The 19968-nt window shown below is 61.3% G+C and overlaps 1 protein-coding gene across 1 annotated transcript in view; it reads left to right on the top strand.

Annotated features, from left to right (window-relative positions):
* The first annotated feature begins 6474 nt into the window (after positions 1–6474).
* CSPG5 (chondroitin sulfate proteoglycan 5) overlaps positions 6475–19968 on the top strand; it is a 37593-nt gene continuing 24099 nt past the window's right edge. The window contains exons 1-2 of the mRNA XM_075923021.1: positions 6475–6809; positions 8937–10572. Of these exons, the coding sequence (XP_075779136.1) occupies positions 6722–6809; positions 8937–10572 (1724 nt within the window). The 5' untranslated portion in view covers positions 6475–6721. The remainder of the gene's footprint in view (positions 6810–8936; positions 10573–19968) is intronic.

The raw sequence follows: 19968 nt of genomic DNA, 5'->3' as shown, positions 1-19968 counted from the left end.
GGCACCACTTGCCCTTGGTGAATCCATGTTCGCTATTCCTGATCACTTTCCCCTCTTCCGAGTGCTTCAGAATGGATTCCTTGCAGATCCCCTCCATGATTTTTCCGGGGACTGGGATAAGGCTGACTGGTCTGTAGCTCCCTGGATTGTCCTCCTTCCCTTTTTTAAAGATGGGCACGACATTGGCCTTTTTCCAGTCTCTCTCTCGCTGGGGCGTTCCTCCCACCGCCAGCTCCCAGTGGTGGTGGAGGTGAGGGGGTGGCTGTGACCCCGGCGTGCCCCTCTCACATTAGCGCAGGCTATTAGGTGCTAGAGTAACGCCAGCAGCTCCAGGTCATCTGCAGGCAGAATCGAACCTGGGACCTCGGGAGTTTAGTGTCTGAGCCTCTCCTGCAGGAGCGAAAAGCCTGCTCTGGTTCATTTCTCTCCCTGCACCAGGGAAGCCTTCATCTGCTCTCCCTGGTGCCCACATGAGCCCCCGGCCCTGCCCAGGGGTGACACGGCCTTGCTGCCTTTGCGTGTGCTCCGTGCCTGTGCTGGCTGCCCACACATCTGTGCCCTGCCCCCAGCAACACAGGGGCTGCCCCAGTCCCTCCGGCATGGAAGAGGCAGGGGCTCAGCGCCGTCGGGGGAGGGCGCCACGCTGGACATGCCGGGGGGTGCTGCCCAAAGTGCAGGGCCCGGCTGCCAGGCTCAGACGCACCGCGCTGCACTTGGGTCTCTGGCTGGACTAAGCAGGGCCGGGCCAGGCCAGCACCGGGCCGCAGTGGGCTGGGGAGCACCGGGCGCAGCGGGAACGTGGACAGTGGGGGGGGTGGCGCTCACCCTGCCACGGGCCGGGAGGTGCCAGCTGCTGCCCTAGGACGGAGGAGGAAGCCACTGCCTCAGAGCCCAGGGATTTAAAAGGGCCCGGGGCTCCTGGCCACCACTGCCACGACTTTGGGGAGGGGGTGCCCAGTCCTGCCCTTTCGGGGGGCCCAGAGCCAGCGCCCCCCAACCCGGCAAAGATTCATCAGCCCTGGTTGCATTTGGCTTCAGCTTCCAGGCGCTGGTTCCTGATACAGACCACGGGCCCGTGCACCCCTGCTGCTGTCACCCACGTGGAGCCTGCCACGGAGCCACCTCCCCACGTCCTGGGAATGGACTAAGCGGGAAGGCGTTTCCTCCAGTCCACGGGCGGACCTGGGCAGCCTCCTCCGCACCCTCTCCAGCGCGGCAGCACCCTCGGGATCCGGTAATGGTCCTACCAGCGCCGTGTCCTGGGGTGACCTCACCGCCCTGCCGCAGCCGGCTACTCCCCTGCTTGGACGCCCCCGATCACCCGAGGCCTCGTAGCTAGAGCCTCACGCCGGGACCTCGCCTTGGGCCAGGCAGACGCTCCCTGAAAGGGGGGTCACGGGCACCCTAACCGTGGCCTGCCCCCGTGTCACTCCTCCCCGAGCCCCTGCACTGCCCCTCCCCTTCATACCCCTGCACTGCCCCTCCCCTTCATATTCCCCTGCACTGCCCCTCCCCTTCATACCCCTGCACTGCCCCTCCCCTTCATTCCCCTGCACTGCCCCTCCCCTTCATTCCCCTGCACTGCCCCTCCCCTTCATACTCCTGCACTGCCCCTCCCCTTCATATTCCCCTGCACTGCCCCTCCCCTTCATACTCCTGCACTGCCCCTCCCCTTCATACTCCTGCACTGCCCCTCCCCTTCATATTCCCCTGCACTGCCCCTCCCCTTCATACCCCTGCACTGCCCCTCCCCTTCATATTCCCCTGCACTGCCCCTCCCCTTCATATTCCCCTGCACTGCCCCTCCCCTTCATACCCCTGCACTGCCCCTCCCCTTCATATTCCCCTGCACTGCCCCTCCCCTTCATACTCCTGCACTGCCCCTCCCCTTCATACCCCTGCACTGCCCCTCCCCTTCATATTCCCCTGCACTGCCCCTCCCCTTCATACTCCTGCACTGCCCCTCCCCTTCATATTCCCCTGCACTGCCCTTCCCCTTCATACCCCTGCACTGCCCCTCCCCTTCATACCCCTGCACTGCCCCTCCCCTTCATATTCCCCTGCACTGCCCCTCCCCTTCATACGCCTGCACTGCCCCTCCCCTTCATATTCCCCTGCACTGCCCCTCCCCTTCATACTCCTGCACTGCCCCTCCCCTTCATATTCCCCTGCACTGCCCCTCCCCTTCATACTCCTGCACTGCCCCTCCCCTTCATACCCCTGCACTGCCCCTCCCCTTCATATTCCCCTGCACTGCCCCTCCCCTTCATACTCCTGCACTGCCCCTCCCCTTCATACCCCTGCACTGCCCCTCCCCTTCATACCCCTGCACTGCCTCTTTGGCTCAAGACACAATCCTTACCTCCCACCCCTGCATAGCTCGCCCCTCCTCTCCATCTCCCTTCCCCTGCATCCCTCGCCCTCTCCTCTCTTCCCCCCTTGCATCCCTCACTCCCTCCTCTCCATCCCCCTCCCCTGCATCCCTCGCTCCCTCCATTCCTTCCTCCCTTCCCCTGCATCCCTCGCCCTCTCCTCTCTTCCCCCCTCCCCTGCATCCCTCGCTCCCTCCATTCCTCCCTCCCTCCCCTGCATCCCTCACCCTCTCCTCTCTTCCCCCCTTGCATCTCTCACTCCCTCCTCTCCACCTCCCTCCCCTGCATCCCTCGCTCCCTCCATTCCTCCCTCCCCTTCCCCTGCATCCCTCGCCCTCTCCTCTCTTCCCCTCTCCCCTGCATTCCTCCCTCCCCTTCCCCTGCATCCCTCGCCCTCTCCTCTCTTCCCCCCTCCCCTGCATACCTCACTCCCTCCATTCCTCCCTCCCTCCCCTGCATCCCTCACCCTCTCCTCTCTTCCCCCCTTGCATCTCTCACTCCCTCCTCTCCCCCCCCTCCCCTGCATCCCTCGCTCCCTCCATTCCTCCCTCCCCTTCCCCTGCATCCCTCGCCCTCTCCTCTCTTCCCCCCTCCCCTGCATCCCTCGCTCCCTCCATTCCTCCCTCCCCTTCCCCTGCATCCCTCGCCCTCTCCTCTCTTCCCCTCTCCCCTGCATTCCTCCCTCCCCTTCCCCTGCATCCCTCACCCTCTCCTCTCTTCCCCCCTTGCATCTCTCACTCCCTCCTCTCCATCCCCTCCCCTGCATCCCTCGCCCTCTCCTCTCTTCCCCCCTCCCCTGCATCCCTCGCTCCCTCCATTCCTCCCTCCCTCCCCTGCATCCCTCACCCCTCCACCGCTAGCAGAAGAAGCAGGCTGCTTAGACGTTAGCTCTCCGCACGGTCGCTGAGCTCTTCTCTGCAAGTCTCGGCTGCCAGGGGCCGCCACTCTCTGGGCAGATCCCCAGTGCAGGAAACCCCATGACCCCCCCCCCCCCATGGGATCCCCACTGTCTGAGCCCCCTGCTCCCTGTGGTTGATGGCAGGGCTACTCCTCCTGCAAAGGACGCTGCAGAATGTCAGGAAAATGCTGAGCCAGCTGCATTCCTCCAGCCACAGATCGAGGGGAGGGGGGTGTGTGGAAACCGCACCTGGATCTCACTGTCAGCCTGGGTGCTCACCGAGGGCAAAATCAGTTCCACAGGAAACCAGCCATCTGCCTTAGCCAGTCTCTCCATCTGCAGCCTGTGTGCCCGTCTCCCTCTCCCTGTTCTCCCTGCCCGCCCCACCCCCGCCAAGGACAAGCCATCAGCTGGTTTCACATCAGCCCAGCTCCACTGCACGCTGTGGCACCTCCCGGATTCACACTGTCCCCTCTCTCTGAGTATCAGCACCTGCTTCCTGCTCGTTAAGGCCTCTCCCCCTCTCCCACGCTGCAAGGTGACTTGCGTTCAAAGCCAGACCAAGGTAACCCAGGCGGCTGGATGCAGGCCTTGCCTGCTCCTTGGCATCAATGGTCCCGCAAAGTTTTTCTACCTGTGCACGGAATAAAATTTGTTACTTGCACCAAGGCATGTGCAGAGGTGCACCACCCAGAGAAACACAGACTGCTGGACGTAGCTAGCTGTGGGTGCTCTGCTAATGAGCTGGGAGGCACCTGAATCTCTCCTGGGTGGTCGCTGAAGTGCTCAGCTCACAGGGAACACGGCTCGGCATTGTGAGGGCGGGGTTCCTACCCCCTGAAAGGGGCAGGGAGGTGGCATGGCCTGCTCCTGCAGAACTGTAGGTACAGCAGCAAGGAGTCCCACAGTTCTGGAGAGGCTGAAGCTCCCCTCCCCAGGCCTTACTCCAGTGTGTGGGGTGTGTTCATTTGGGAAGGAGGGAGGCTGGGGACCACTACACTCTTCTCCTGCTCCACACGATCACCCCCTGCTGGAGGCTGTTGGCTGGCCCTCCAGAGCAGGGGGGCTGGGCAGTAACACCCCACTGAGAGAGAAGGGGGCAGTTCTCCCTATTGTTTCAGGCTGGCTGCAGGCTCAGGCAGACACCACTGCATTGGTTGCTCTCCAGTCACGTTCCCAAGCTTTTCTCCACAACCATGGGGGCGAGAAACTTCTGATTTAGAGAAACCCAAAATTCTCCCATCCTGGGCCCGTCGCGTCCAGGCATTAACCTGTCCTGCTGCCTGGTGCCACCTCCCCACTGCTCACGAGTGCCTCCACTGGGATTATTTCTATCTCCGCGCGTTCAAACAGGCACCGCTTCTGACAAACACAGCCCGACCTTGCTCTGCCCTTTCTTGAGGAATGTCCCACTCCAAAGGCCATCTGTCTGATCAGGCACCATTCAGACCCCAGCCTCTGACAGACGGACACCCGGTGTTTCGGCCCAGCACGAATACATTCTCACGCTGTACAGCCGGAACGGAATGGTCCTGGGATCTTCACTTTTGTGGGGAGCCCTGAGCGATTGTGAGGGGTTGGATCTTAAATCAGGATTTAGAGACAAGCTATGTAGAGTTGACACACCTTCCTCCTTCGGAGCCCTGTAGACCTGTTCTGGAGAACTCTGCAGGCAGATGGGTACAAAAAATAGCACCAGTCAATGCTTTTAAATCCTCCATATTGTTTCTAGGAATAGTCTGGTTGTGACACACCCGACGTATAAGCCAGTGTGGTTGAAAACGTTCCGTGGAACAGGTTGTCACCCGAAAATGCCGTTTTCTTGACACTGAAACGTGTTGCGGGATCCCGTCCATGTTCATGACGTGTTTAGGTGACAGTGTGTTGAATCCAGTCCTTTTGGCGTTCTTATTTCAATACGTCAAAAGGGCTTTTGTTCGGATAGGGGCTAAAAATGTTTTGTTTCAACTATAGTTTTTATTTTCTGTTGCCTTTGATAATACTCCTGTTAAGGTGTTATATTTGTTTGAATGGAAATGCTTTCATCTTACTGAAATAAAGCGTTTCAATCGTTTTGAATTGATATTTTCTGGAATTTCCCCTCTGCGGGAAATTTTGCCTTTTTTTCCCACCCTGCTTTGGAGTGAAAATCAATGTTGAAATGTTAGACTTTCTCGTGGGATGGAAAAATCTATTTTCTGAGCTGATCTAATATGCAGACTACCTGGGGTAAGCCAGCATTATCCGTGCGCGTTTGGTATGATCCGCATCTCTCATTCAAATCTTTGCCTCTTCTGGCTAAGATGCCCATCGATAAAACCTCTCTATCATCCCGTCATGGGCTCTCATTTGGTACCAATTGGCCAGTTATCCATTAATGTGTGATGCTGCTTCATGTCTCATTCTGGTGCATGTGTCTGACTTGGTGGGGTGAGTTGGCTGTCTCAGTCTAGACATGCAGGTGGCTCCTGTGTACTGTCCCCCCCCCCCCCCATGCTAGCTTACCTTGCTTGCTCACAGCTGCACATGAATGCTTTGTGTCTCTTCACGTCTCGCTCTTCCGAACGCAGGCGCGGTGCGGTGCGGTGCCTGGTGTGTGTGTACAGCGCTGTATGTGGGACGCGCTCCGCAGCTGCATGCGTCTCCTCGTTCCTCTCACTGCACAGACACCTCCGTCCTGTAGCCCCTCTCTCTTGCGGCTCCTGCTTTGTGTGTGTGCCAGGCTCGACCGCCTGGTCTGTCCACACCTGCCCACTGGTTAGGCGCCTGTCTCTCTAGCAGGGGGGGGGGGTCATGTCAGAAGGGGGACACGCCAGTCCGAGCTGCATCAGCTGGGTCACAGAATTCCACCAGGGATTCCAGCATCCAGCCCCTAAACCCGCAGGGAGGCTACAGCCTAGTGTGTGTGGGGGGGGGGGGGGAGAGGGGGGGGCTGTGTCTGTCTCTGGGCTGGAGCCTTGGGTGCAGTGCAGAGAGCCAGGAGCCTGAACCCTGTGTGGAAACCACTTCAAGCCAGGGCGGGCACCTCCCCCCTGTTCTCCCTCTCGGTCCTGTCCCCACTCTGAGCGGGGGGGGGGGGGGGGGTGCTGGGCAGGACAGGAGGACGGGGGCGGACAGACAGCCGCAGCCGCGGGGGGAGGGGTGTGCCTGCAGCAGGCACTGCTCAGACAGGGGAGGCAGCGGCCGTGCGGGCTGCATCCCCCCCCCCCCACACACACACACTCCCCCTCGCAGGGCAGCGGCAGCTCAGCCGGCGTCAGCATCCGCGCGCGGCCGCCGGGAGCCCAGGGCTGCGCAGCGCTCGGCTCCGCCGGAGCAGCCGGGCGCGGGAGCCGGGAGCCGGGAGCCGGGAGCCGGGCGAGGCGGGAGCCGGCCGGGCCATGCGGCTGCGGCGCCTCGGGGGCTGAGCGCGGGGCCGTCGGGGCGGGGGGCTCGCTCGGCCCCTGCCACCATGGGACGCGCCGCCGGCGCCGCCGGGGGACCTGCCCTGCTGCTGGCTCTCGCCCTGCTCCTCGCGGCCGGCCCGGGGCCGGCTCCCGGTAGGTGCCCGCGGGGGTCCCGATCCGCCGGGCGGGGAAGCCCCGGGGCGGGGCGGGGGGCAAACCCCGAGGTTTCGTGTTGGAAGAATGTGGGGGGCAGAGAAAGGGGGGGCTGGATGCCTCTGCCCCCCCGTCCCTCTGGGGCACGTGTGTGTGTCGGGAGAATGGGGGTCCCCGCGCCGCGCATGCTGGGGGAAATGGGGACCCCTCTCGGCCAGGGTGCATGGGGGGCCCCTCGGAATGGGGATCCCCTATCGGCCATGGTGTGTGTGGGGGGGAAATGGGGGCTCCTCTCCCCCATGGTGCGTGTGGGAGGGGAAATGGGGGACCCTCTCGGCCAGGGTGCATGGGGGGCCCCTCGGAATGGGGATCCCCTATCGGCCATGGTGCATGTAGGGGGAAAATGGGGGCTCCTCTCCCCCATGGTGTGTGTGTGGGGGAAATGGGGGCTCCTCTCCCCCATGGTGCGTGTGGGAGGGGAAATGGGGGACCCTCACAGTCATAGTGCATGTGGGGTGGGGGAAATGGGGGTTCCTCTCGGCCATGGTGCGTGTGGGGGGAGAGACTGGGGACCCCTTTCGGCTCTGGTTCACGTGTGACCTGTAGGAATGGGGGGGCAGGGCAGACTTGAACCCGTGTGGCAGAGGGAAATTGGGTCTTGACTGAGGTGGAGTCAGGTCCTGAAGCCCCTCTTGCCTTCCCCTCCCCCGCGTGCAAAATTTCCGGATTCGGGTTTCTTTTCGAAGGAGAGTTTTGGGTTTTTTCCCCTCTTTTTAAGCACAGGTGCCGAGCCCCTCGGTCCCCCCGGAGCCGTTTGCCCCGGGCCGTGGTGGTGCCTCCGTCGTGCAGCCAGGGCTGGCGGGATTTTCTGAGGGATGGGCTCTGGGGATGATGTGGGGGCAGTTCTCTTGCCTGCACTCGGGCGAGGCGGCGGCAGGGCCGAGGGGAGACGGCGTAGATCGCAGTGGTCCCTTCTGGCTTGAGCATCTGTGATACAGCTCACGTCTCCGCGACAAGGGCCATTTCATTGCAGGGGCCTTCAGCCTTGGGAAGTCATAAGGAAGCCCCTTCCGTCCCCTCCCCCACGCGAAAACAGGGCAAAAAAACCCTTCCGATTGTGTGTTTTCAGCAGTAGCTGTGTAAAATGCTTGAATGGTGCCTAAGAGGACCGTGGAGTAGGTCACAGGCGGGTGGGCGGGCAGAGGTTAGGATGCTGCTGGCTTTCCCCAGTCCTGCTAAGGTTCATAGGCCTGGGCGACCCTGCCCAAAATACACCCTCCCGCGGCCCTCCTATCCGCTGCATGTCCCGCTCCACAAGGTTACAGGGAGACCGGCAGAAATGTGGGTCCCTCCCCAGACAGGAATGGAAAAAGGAAGCCAGAGTGGGGAGGAGATGGAATTGGGCACAAACTTTCCCGTTTTCTTCCCTGCAGCCGATGGTGCTTTACTATAATTGAAATGTGGGGGAAAACCATGAATCAAAGAGAGCGAGCGAGTGAGCGTGGGGGAGTGTGGGAGAAAGCTTGAGCTCCAAGGAAGGCTGAATTTAGCAAATGCAGATGCTATTTTTACCAGGGTGTCTGTTGTTCGGAAAACAATGATTCGTTTTGAAATGATGGCATGAACGTTTGCACGGGTGTCTGGTGAGCTGGGGCGGCGGTGGGGAGAGTGCTCTTTGGGCGTGCAAAGGTGCTGGTTTTATATGCAGTGTCCATGGAGCGCGCACGCACACACACACACTCACACTCACACTCTCACTCCTCCATGATTTGCAGCTCCTCTTGAACACAAACACACACACACTCCTGCTTGTGATTTGCAGCCCCTCTTGAACACGAACACACACACACACACACCCCTGTGATTTGCAGCCCCCCTTGAACACACACACCCCTGTGATTTGCAGCCCTGCTTGAACACACACACTCACTCACTCACCCTGTGATTTGCAGCCCCTTTTGAACGTGCGCGCACACACACACGCACACGCACACTCACTCCTACCTGTGATTTGCAGCCCCTCTTGAACAGACACACATACGCTCACTCACTCATTCACCCCTGTGATTTGCAGCCCCACTTGAACGCCCTGTCTGATGCTTTTTTTCTTTCCCACATAACCTGTAGCCTCCAAAAGGCACCCAGAGCGCCAGAACACCTCGGACGTGCCAGGGGCTGGCTGGGAGGGCACCCCGTCATTCCTGGACAGAGGCAGGGAACAGAGCCCCCAGGGCCATGCCACTGGAGCAGGGGAAAACAGCTCCACAGCGGAGCCTATGGAAGCAGACGGAGTGAAGGAATTCCGGAGACAGACACCTGCTGATCTCCCAGGGCTGGCAGTGGGAGGCGTCGGCACGGCTGCTGCAGCATCCGCCGACCAAGTCAGCGGCCTCTCCGGAGCAGGGATCTCTGTGCGGTATTATCCGGGCGGGATTCGCCAGGAGAACAATGAATCATCAGTCTGTTCAGGATGCCCCGGGGGGCCTGACAGCCAGAGTGCCTGGCCCCTGAAGCCTTTGTTGGCTAAGGACAATGAGGGGCCCATGGAAGTCTCCTCAGGCGTGACTAGTGTGACTTGGCCTGTGAACGGAGAGGCCGTTGCTTTGGCATTAAGTGACACAAAGGGAGTGCCGGAGAGCGCCAGCCCTGACAGCCAGGAGGAGGCCGGGAGCGGAGACCAGCCTGCTGGGGCCTCTTCAGGCGGTGCAGGGAGTCCGGCGGCGTCCGTGGCGCTCACGGTCACCCCGCCGGCCTCCCAGAGCCCCGCAGAGAGGGCGGGCGCAGACGGCGCGTCGACCGGAGCAGGCCTCAGCTCAGACTCGGCCGAGACGGACCTGCTGCTGGAGGCCTTTGGGGAAGTGGTGCTGCAGCCCCCCACCCCCGGCGGCCAGGCCCCGGAGCTGGGCACCCAGACGCCGAGCAGCGCCGGGCTGGCTCAGGACTCCGCCCAGAAGCAGGAGCCTCTGGAGCTGTGGTTGGCGTCCTCCAGCAGCTCCCCAGCCCAGGGTGCTGTAGGCGGCACGGATCGAACCTGGCTCAATCCCGAGGTGTCTCCGGGTTCCCCTTTGGCCGCCACGTCCCCCGTCCATGCTCTCGAGTCCCCTGAGCCTCCCTCGGATCAGTCGGTCTCCGAGATCATCGACATTGACTATTACGACCTCTTTGAGGGGGAGAGCCGGGGCGGGGGCGGGGGCCTGGAGGACGTCCCTGCCGGGGGCCCCAACTCCCCCAAGAGGAAGCCGGGTGACAAGGCGACGTCCTGGGCCATTCACGAGCTCTACGACGACTTCACGCCCTTCGACGAGTCGGATTTCTACCCCACCACCTCCTTCTACACGGACGGGGACGAGGATGGCGAGGACGACGAGCTGGAGGAGGAGGAGGAGGAGGAGGAGGGGGGAGGCGGGCCGAGACGGGACCTGAACGATGAGAACGACGCTGAGCTGCCCACCCCGGCCACGCCCAAGATCCAGACCATGGTGCAGCAGGCGGAGCCCACCAGCCGCCGCTACGTCATCCCGCCGCTCCAGACCTTCATCCTCTCGGGGGGCGGCACCACATCCGGGCCGCGCCCGGCAGAGACCAGCAAGGACCTGGGCCAGTCGGCCATGGCGGCGGGGCCAGGCAGCGAGAACGGCACCGAGTGCAGAAGTGGCTACGTCAGGTATAACAACTCCTGCAAATCCGTCTGCGACATCTTCCCCAGCTACTGCCACAACGGGGGCCAGTGCTACCTGGTGGAAAGCTTGGGCGCCTTCTGCAGGTAAGCGCCCCCACCGGGGCTGCCGGGAGTCCGAAACCGGCCATGCGACCCGGGCGGGGTCCCTATGCAAACCCCAAACCCAAAGAAAGCGCCCCAGAATCAGGGCACGTGGCGGCAGAGCGTGCTGTCAGGTTGCAATCCGGGGGCGTTCCTGGCCAAACTCAGGGCAGAAGGGAGATGTTTTCGTTTGAGGTTTGAAGGGAGGTGGAAAGATGCGGGAAGAGGCTGCCCCAAGGGTGCCAGCAAGGCATGTGCAGCACAAGGGGCAAAGGAGCAGAGCGAGGAATTCACTAGGTGCGCGATGTGGTTTGAACCATGCTAGGCCACACTGGGAGGCTGCTTGGGCCCAGTCCTGGCATACACGGGTTGATCAAAAATTGAGAGAGGGAAGAGGCCCCAGCAAAAACGAGGCCTTCTTGAGAGCAGCGTGGCACCTTCCAGTTATTGGGCTCTCTAAGCATCTGAGAGACCAAATTCAGGTGGCATTTGATAGGAGACAATACACGAAATGTGGTGATGGCTGTTATTAGGTGAGCATGCTTGAATCGGCTTCTGATCCCTACCTGAGGACCCCGTTCGCAGTGTGTTTGGGCATCTGCCTGTCTCATAGCCACTGTCATGCCCATTGTCTCGTGAAACTGACCCATGGAGTGGTTAAGTGACTTGTCCAAGGGGGCACAGGAGGTCTGTGTCAGAGCAAGGAATGGAACACCAGTTTCTCAAGTCCTAGAGAAGGGCTCTAACCACCTGACTTTTCTTTCCCTCCAGCACTCTGGGGTAAATCTGAAGTAACTCCTTTGCCTTTGGCCACACAGGTGCGCATCCTGCCTGCATATACGGAGATGTTCACACTGAGTATGTCTACACCGCATTCCTCTTTCGAGAGAGGAATGCAATTGCAGGCGAGTGAAATTGCAAATGAAGCGCGGATTTGAATTTCCCGTGCCTCATTTGCATAATCTCATCCGGCCGCTTTTTCGAAATACCCTATTTCGAAAGACAAAATGCTGTTGAGATGCAGTTATTTCGAGAAAAAAACCCTTCTTTCGAAATAACCCTTAAACCTTGTTTTTGAAGGAATAAGGGTTATTTCGAAAGAAGGGTTTTTTCGAAATAACCCCGTCTAGACTGCGTTTTTTCTTTCGAAATAGGATATTTCGAAAAAGCGCTCGGATGCGATGATGCAAATGAAGCGCGGGAAATTCAAATCCGCGCTTCATTTGCAATTTCGCTCGCCTGCATTTGCATTCCTCCCTCGAAAGAGCAATGCAGTGCAGACATACTCAGTGTGGTGGAAGTTCTGACCTTTTGATACCGGAGAATGGGAGAAAGAGAAGGGAGATGCAGCGGCTGTGGTGAGAAGAGGGCAGGACAGGACTGCAGGTGACCTCTGCCGTGTAGCCGGGGGATAAAATTGCAGCCGATACTAGGCAGTTTTGTGGACAGGAGAGGCTATTTAACCTCCAGGGAGTTCTTGTAGTGGATTCGTTCTTCCTGAACGCCCCTGCACATGTTCATAATGCAGCCAAGTGCTCGCTGAGTGGTGCCGGGAGCATGGGGACGGGTGCATGGAGAGCTGCCGTGACAGGCCCATGGTTCTGCTCCCCGCGGATGGGAGCCTAGATGTTGGAACGGCCCAGTGGAAAGGCTCTTGAGTTACTTTTCTGTTGGGCTCCATGTGAAACAGGTTGTCCAGTGGGGTCCATGGGTTTCCCTTCCCTTCGTGCGTGTTCAGCACCGGAGCCTCCAAGCCCTTTCCAGCAGCCTCACACCTGTCCTGTGTGGATTGCTCTCTCTCACCCTCTGCCCCTGGCTGAGAGCGGTGTGTCTTTTGGGAGGCGGTGGTCACGCTGCAGTGTGTTTATACGGTGAAGGTGAGTCGGAGCAGGGCGACCAGCTGCGTGCTTGTGGGGGTCCTTAGCGGGTCCCACATGCTCAGACTAACCCTGGAGCACGCCCTGCCTCTCGCACAGGTGAGCGGTGCCCTGTGATGTCGGAGGGGCACCGCTTTTAGATACACTGGACCACGGGGCTCTTTGAAGATAAGGGTCGAGACTTTGATCCCGGCGTGAGGTTCTGTGGGGAGCCAGTGTAGTCCATAGAGGTCAGTGCATAGATTCATATGGCCCGAGCACTGAGTCTGACCTTTTGTCTGCTACGGGTCTGGCAAACTCCCTAAGTATCATTCCTAGAGCAGATCTTTAGAAAGACCTCCAATATGGATAGAAAAGCTGCCTGCATGTGTTCTCAAGCAATTCCCAATCATCATTTGCATTTCGCCAATTACATTCTTCCTCCCAGCTGATCTGGCTCCTTGTTTCCGGCTTTGTGACATTGACTCTTTCGAAGCCCCATGAGCGTGTATGTCGCTGGTCTGGACTTCGTTCTGTTTGCACCGTATCAGTGTGATCAAGTCGTGATCACTTGTGCCTAAGCCACCGTTAATGGTTCGTTCTGTGAGCCAGGCGGCTTTACCTGTCAAGATAAGGTCTAACACGGAATTCCCCTCCCTTGGACGCAACCAGTGTTCCCTGTAAGACACGCACTTGTGCGCCCGCTCAGGAGAGATTCAAATGCCTAGCTAGTGTTTTGTTTCCACTAGCAGTGCACGTTCACACATGCCTCAGTGCACATAAACATTTATTCCGCACATGGATGGAAAAGATTGGCGGGAACACTGGAGGCAACACTTTTCAGTTACGGAATAATGGTAAGACATTCCAAGGATATTTTGCACTCCAATTGAAGCTCCCCGTGACACTGGAGAGACAAACGCTTGCAGATCTGGTCATTCTGTTCCCTGCTGTGATTTGATGGTCTCTAGCAGTCACTTAATACCCCGTCTTGTGTGTGATTCATTAGGGCGTTGGCCCGTAAGCATTCAAGACCGCTTTCTTCCTAGTGGTCAGCAACTCGGAAACAGGTGATGCTGGTTTTAACATAGTGCGCCCCTCTTTTTCCCACTCCATGCTTCCAAAGCAGGACTATAACCGCTGATTTTATCACTCCGGTCATGCCAATCACCCCACCAGGTTTCAGTGTTACCAACCGGATCTAATTGATGGCCAGATATGATCTGTTTCGATTCTTTGCCTTTGTAATATATGCAGGCTCCTTGCAGGGATGTTAAAGACTAGTCAACTAGTCGACTATCTGGTAAGCATTTGCTTATACAGGATAGTCTCTCGACTAGTCAACTAGTTGATTCCCCCCCACCTTGCTGCCTCTATGAGATAGAGGCAGCAAAGGAGGGAGGGGGTACTTCAAAGTGGCAGCACCACACAGCTGAGCCGGGGATCAGCTATGCGGTGGCTGCCCCTTTGAAACGCCGCCTCTGCGTTTCAAAGGGGCAGCCGTGGACCCTGGGGTCTGCTGGGGACTTCCCAGCTGATCCAGTTCTGGGGAAATGCCGCGCAGAACCCGGAATCAGCTGGGGAGTTTCCAGCTGACCCCGTGCTCCTGGGGCTCTTGTACATTTCAAAAGAGGAATGCGGAAGTGCCTATCGACTAGTCAGTCGAGTAGTCGATGGAAGTTCCATCGACTACTCGACTAGTCAATCAACCGCATTTTAACATCCCTAGCTCCTAGCATTGATGAATAGGCACTTCAGGGGTTTCTTCTCTTCGTTTCCTTTGGTTCCGTCATTACTGTTGTTCCCCACATGTTGATTTTGTCTCCGGGTGCCCGGATCTTTTCTCTTTTTTACCCTTCCCTTTTGTTCCCTGTAAGATGCGCACTTGTGCGGCCACTCAGTAGAGATTCCGATGCTGCCCTCCTGATTAGCAGAGTGCCCACAGTTAGTGTTTTGTTTCCACTAGCGGTGCACATTCCCATATGCCTCAGCGCGCGCGCAGAATTATTCCACACACCCATGGAAAAGAGTAGCGGGAACATTGGAGGCAGCCCTTTTCAGTCACAGAATAGTGGTAGGACGTTCCAGGATATTTTGCACTCAAATTGAAGTTCCCCATGATGGTGCTGTCCCCTCGCCTGTCTAATCCAGCCAGCCTGTTCCCCAGGAGATTGGGTCCCTTTCTAGTGTGGGGAGGCCTTGCCCCATAGAAGGTGGACCAGTGTTCCCCAAACCCATGACCCTGCCCCTTGGCTCACAGTGCTCACGGGAGCCTGTGCTGCTGAGGAGATGGGCTGTAGCGGGCGGGTCCCAGATGCAGAGTGGAAGACCCATTTCTCACTGCGGAGGCTCCTTCACAGCTGGGCGCGAGCCGATTCCTGTTTCCCTTTGATTCCTGGCGCCCCTTATCGAGTCCGAGGTCTGTTCACAGGCTCCGTCCCCAGGGCTGGCTTTGGTCTGTAAAGTCTGGGGCTGGGCCCAAACTCTCCTCCCTGAGCCCGGGCGTAACTTGGACTGGGAGCTCACGTCTGCCTTGACTTTCGCGTGGGACGGTCTCTTCCCGCATCCTGCCGAGAGGCCGGGCTCTTGCTGGGTCTGCCCGCAACAGGGGCTGGTGGTGGGCAAGACAGTTCCCGGGCTGCCTCTGCCCAATTGCTTAGTTCTGAGTCCTTGTGAGCTGCCCAGTGGTGGGGTGGTGGGCACCCCAGAGAAATCCCCTATTGAGCCACCCGGACGCCCCCTCTCCCCCAGACGTGGGGAGCCTGCTTCCACAGCCGGGGTTGCGTTGGGCTCTGCACTGCCGTGCTGGGGGGGACCCCATTTCCCCCCCCCCCCCCAGATGTCTCCAGATGCAGCAGATCATCTGCAGTCATAACCCTGGGGGAGAATGTGTCTCTGAGTGATGGTGGGGCGGCAGCGCCTCTAGCCACAAGGTGGGGGGGACCCTTCTGCTCCCCACGCCTGAGGCCCAGCCCAGGGTCACACAGGGAGCCGGGCGGAATCAGGAATTGACCCGTCTCTCGCGGGACGGAGCCTCCGCTGCGCCTGCCCGCCCCCGGGGCGCTGGCTCACTGCCAGGCCGAGCGCCGCCTGCCCAAGCGGCTTCGTTCCCTTAGCTGTCGATAACCACCCTTAGCAGCGACCGCTGAGCTCCCGCTCCCCCCGGCTCCACAGCCCCGGGTACCCACCCAGCTCCGCCAGCCCCCCGCCCGCCTTATCTTTGCCACTGCAGTCCCATCCCTGGGGGGGTGCCGGGGCAACAGAAGGCCCCTCTCTGCCGTCAGGCCCCCTCCGCCGGAAAGCGGCGCTGGAGGGAGACGCCTGCTGCCGACGGCCCTTTTCCGTCCCATCCGCGCGCCCCGCGTGGGCCCCAGGGTGCCGGCGCTGGCGTGGGGCTGAGCGGGCCGGGCGACGCTCCGGCAAGGCGCCGGCGACTGCTACGCCCCAGAGCAGCTTCGCTCCCAGCAGCCTTCCAGGAGAGCGGCTCCTGGCCCAGCCCCTGTGGCGGGGGCAGCCTGTTCCCTTGCTGTCTCCATGTCTTGAGTTAGGGAGAGGGCAGGCCAGGTCCCTGAGCACCGGCAGGGTGAGGAGGGAGAGGGGGAAGGGTTTCCTCATCCCTCCCTGCCCCCCAGGGCTTAGCCGGGCAGGAATTAGGTCAGTGCTGCTCTGCCGAGCCGTGCACTGCGATGCTCCGGTGTTGCTAATCGGCACTGGCAGACTGTGCTGGAGGAAAGCCAGGGCGGCTGTTGATGGGCCGCTGCCATGTATACTATGTGCACAGGGGAAGGCCAGGCGTGTGATACATGCCAGATTTCCTGTGTGCACAGGGGAAGGCCATGAATGTAAGATATACCATGTACCCCCATGCAGAGAGGAAGGCTATGTGTGTAATATGCGGCATATACCCTGCGTGCAATAGGAGGAGGCCATGCATATATTATACGCCTTCTACTTTGCCACCCAAGCAATGTATGGGAAGTGCTGCATGTGTACATGGGAAGGTCATGTGTGTACACGTGGCAGGTGCCCCAGGTGCACTGGGAAGAGGAGATGTGTGCAGTCTACAGCATGTCCCTGGTGCACATGGGGAGGGTGAGTGTGTGATGTGTGACACGCAGTGTGCACGTGCCCTGTGTGCAGGGGGGAGAGGCCCCGCTGTATATTTATTTAGAGACAAGAATGGAATGTAAGTGGAGCCCACCCGGGGCTGACGTGCCGGATCACGGCTCTGGAGGGACGTGATTGGCTCACCCGGGGCTGACGTGCTGGATCACGGCTCTGGAGGGACGTGATTGGCTCACCTGGGCTAACGTGCCGGATCACAGCTCTGGAGGGACGTGATTGGCTCGCCCGGGGCTGACGTGCTGGATCACAGCTCTGGAGGGATGTGATTGGCTCACCCGGGCTGACGTGCTGGATCACGGCTCTGGAGGGACGTGATTGGCTCACCTGGGCTGACGTGCCGGATCACGGCTCTGGAGGGACGTGATTGGCTCACCGGGCTGAAGTGCTGGATCACGGCTCTGGAGGGACATGATTGGCTCACCAGGGCTGACGTGCTGGATCACGGCACCTTCTGGAGTGGGGATCTGGGCACTCCCAGGGGCCGTGGGGAGAAAATCAGCTGAGGAGCAAGAGGGGGAGGCGATAGCGATGAGCGCCAGGCGAGGACGTAGCGTGATGGGTCTGGAGTGGCAGGCTCATCCCTGCAGGGAAAGCCACCCCCACCCTCCAACCCTGGCGCAGAGGTGAGTCCGAGGGGTCCCCATATGGGTGAAGGTTTCCTGCAGTGAAGGAGGGGATGCAGGGTCGGGGGGGTTGGGGTGTAGGCGGGGGTGTGGGGACGGGGGGTAGGAGCGCAGGAGAGAGGTGAAGTAGGGGGTGCAGGGTCGGGGGGTCGGGGTGTAGGGGGGGGGTGGGGCCTGGTGGGGTAGGAGCGCAGGAGAGAGGTGAAGGAGGGGGTGCAGGGTCTGGGGGAGTAGGGGTGTAGGAGGGGGTGTGAGGCTGGGGGGGTAGGAGCGTGGGGGGCTGCAGGGTTTGGAGGGTTAGGGGTATAGGAAGCAGGGGGTGTGGGGCCAGGGGGTAGGAGCGCAGGAGAGAGGTGAAGGAGGGGATGCAGGGTGGGGGGGTTCGGGGTGTAGGCGGGGGTGTGGGGCCAGGGGGTAGGAGCGCAGGAGAGAAGTGAAGCAGGGGATGCAGGGTAGGGGAGGGGTCGGGGTGTAGGCAGGGGTGTGGGGCCTGGTGGGGTAGGAGCACAGGAGAGAGGTGAAGGAGGGGATGCAGGGTCAGGAGGTCGGGGTGTAGGCGGGGTGTGGGGACGGGGGGGTAGGAGCGCAGGAGAGAGGTGAAGGAGGGGATGCAGGGTCGGGGGGTCGGGGTGTAGGCGGGGGTGTGGGGCCAGGGGGTAGGAGCACAGGAGAGAGGTGAAGGAGGGGATGCAGGGTCGGGGGGTCGGGGTGTAGGCGGGGGTGTGGGGCCTGGTGGGGTAGGAGCACAGGAGAGAGGTGAAGGAGGGGATGCAGGGTCAGGGGGTCGGGGTGTAGGCGGGGGTGTGGGGCCAGGGGGTAGGAGCACAGGAGAGAGGTGAAGGAGGGGATGCAGGGTCAGGGGGTCGGGGTGTAGGCGGGGGTGTGGGGACGGGGGGTAGGAGCGCAGGAGAGAGGTGAAGGAGGGGATGCAGGGTCAGGGGGTCGGGGTGTAGGCGGGGGTGTGGGGACGGGGGGTAGGAGCGCAGGAGAGAGGTGAAGGAGGGGATGCAGGGTCAGGGGGTCGGGGTGTAGGCGGGGGTGTGGGGCCAGGGGGTAGGAGCACAGGAGAGAGGTGAAGGAGGGGATGCAGGGTCAGGGGGTCGGGGTGTAGGCAGGGGTGTGGGGACGGGGGGTAGGAGCGCAGGAGAGAGGTGAAGGAGGGGATGCAGGGTCAGGGGGTCGGGGTGTAGGCGGGGGTGTGGGGACGGGGGGTAGGAGCGCAGGAGAGAGGTGAAGGAGGGGATGCAGGGTCAGGGGGTCGGGGTGTAGGCGGGGGTGTGGGGACGGGGGGTTGGAGCGCAGGAGAGAGGTGAAGGAGGGGATGCGGCGTCAGGGGGTCGGGGTGTAGGCGGGGGTGTGGGGACGGGGGGTAGGAGCGCAGGAGAGAGGTGAAGGAGGGGATGCAGGGTCGGGGGGTCGGGGTGTAGGCGGGGGTGTGGGGACGGGGGGTAGGAGCACAGGAGAGAGGTGAAGGAGGGGATGCAGGGTCGGGGGGTCGGGGTGTAGGCGGGGGTGTGGGGCCTGGTGGGGTAGGAGCACAGGAGAGAGGTGAAGGAGGGGATGCAGGGTCAGGGGGTCGGGGTGTAGGCGGGGGTGTGGGGCCAGGGGGTAGGAGCACAGGAGAGAGGTGAAGGAGGGGATGCAGGGTCAGGGGGTCGGGGTGTAGGCGGGGGTGTGGGGACGGGGGGTAGGAGCGCAGGAGAGAGGTGAAGGAGGGGATGCAGGGTCAGGGGGTCGGGGTGTAGGCGGGGGTGTGGGGACGGGGGGTAGGAGCGCAGGAGAGAGGTGAAGGAGGGGATGCAGGGTCAGGGGGTCGGGGTGTAGGCGGGGGTGTGGGGCCAGGGGGTAGGAGCACAGGAGAGAGGTGAAGGAGGGGATGCAGGGTCAGGGGGTCGGGGTGTAGGCGGGGGTGTGGGGACGGGGGGTAGGAGCGCAGGAGAGAGGTGAAGGAGGGGATGCAGGGTCAGGGGGTCGGGGTGTAGGCGGGGGTGTGGGGACGGGGGGTAGGAGCGCAGGAGAGAGGTGAAGGAGGGGATGCAGGGTCAGGGGGTCGGGGTGTAGGCGGGGGTGTGGGGACGGGGGGTTGGAGCGCAGGAGAGAGGTGAAGGAGGGGATGCGGCGTCAGGGGGTCGGGGTGTAGGCGGGGGTGTGGGGACGGGGGGTAGGAGCGCAGGAGAGAGGTGAAGGAGGGGATGCAGGGTCAGGGGGTCGGGGTGTAGGCGGGGGTGTGGGGACGGGGGGTAGGAGCGCAGGAGAGAGGTGAAGGAGGGGATGCGGGGTCAGGGGGTCGGGGTGTAGGCGGGGGTGTGGGGACGGGGGGTAGGAGCGCAGGAGAGAGGTGAAGGAGGGGATGCAGGGTCAGGGGGTCGGGGTGTAGGCGGGGGTGTGGGGACGGGGGGTTGGAGCGCAGGAGAGAGGTGAAGGAGGGGATGCGGCGTCAGGGGGTCGGGGTGTAGGCGGGGGTGTGGGGACGGGGGGTAGGAGCGCAGGAGAGAGGTGAAGGAGGGGATGCAGGGTCGGGGGGTCGGGGTGTAGGCGGGGGTGTGGGGACGGGGGGTAGGAGCGCAGGAGAGAGGTGAAGGAGGGGATGCAGGGTCGGGGGGTCGGGGTGTAGGCGGGGGTGTGGGGCCTGGTGGGGTAGGAGCACAGGAGAGAGGTGAAGGAGGGGATGCAGGGTCAGGGGGTCGGGGTGTAGGCGGGGGTGTGGGGCCAGGGGGTAGGAGCACAGGAGAGAGGTGAAGGAGGGGATGCAGGGTCAGGGGGTCGGGGTGTAGGCGGGGGTGTGGGGACGGGGG

This window comes from Pelodiscus sinensis, chromosome 2 (assembly GCF_049634645.1).
Source record: "Pelodiscus sinensis isolate JC-2024 chromosome 2, ASM4963464v1, whole genome shotgun sequence".
In the NCBI taxonomy this organism is placed as follows: domain Eukaryota; kingdom Metazoa; phylum Chordata; order Testudines; family Trionychidae; genus Pelodiscus; species Pelodiscus sinensis.
Note: the sequence above shows the minus strand (reverse complement) of the source record. Positions and strands in the feature narration are given on the sequence as shown.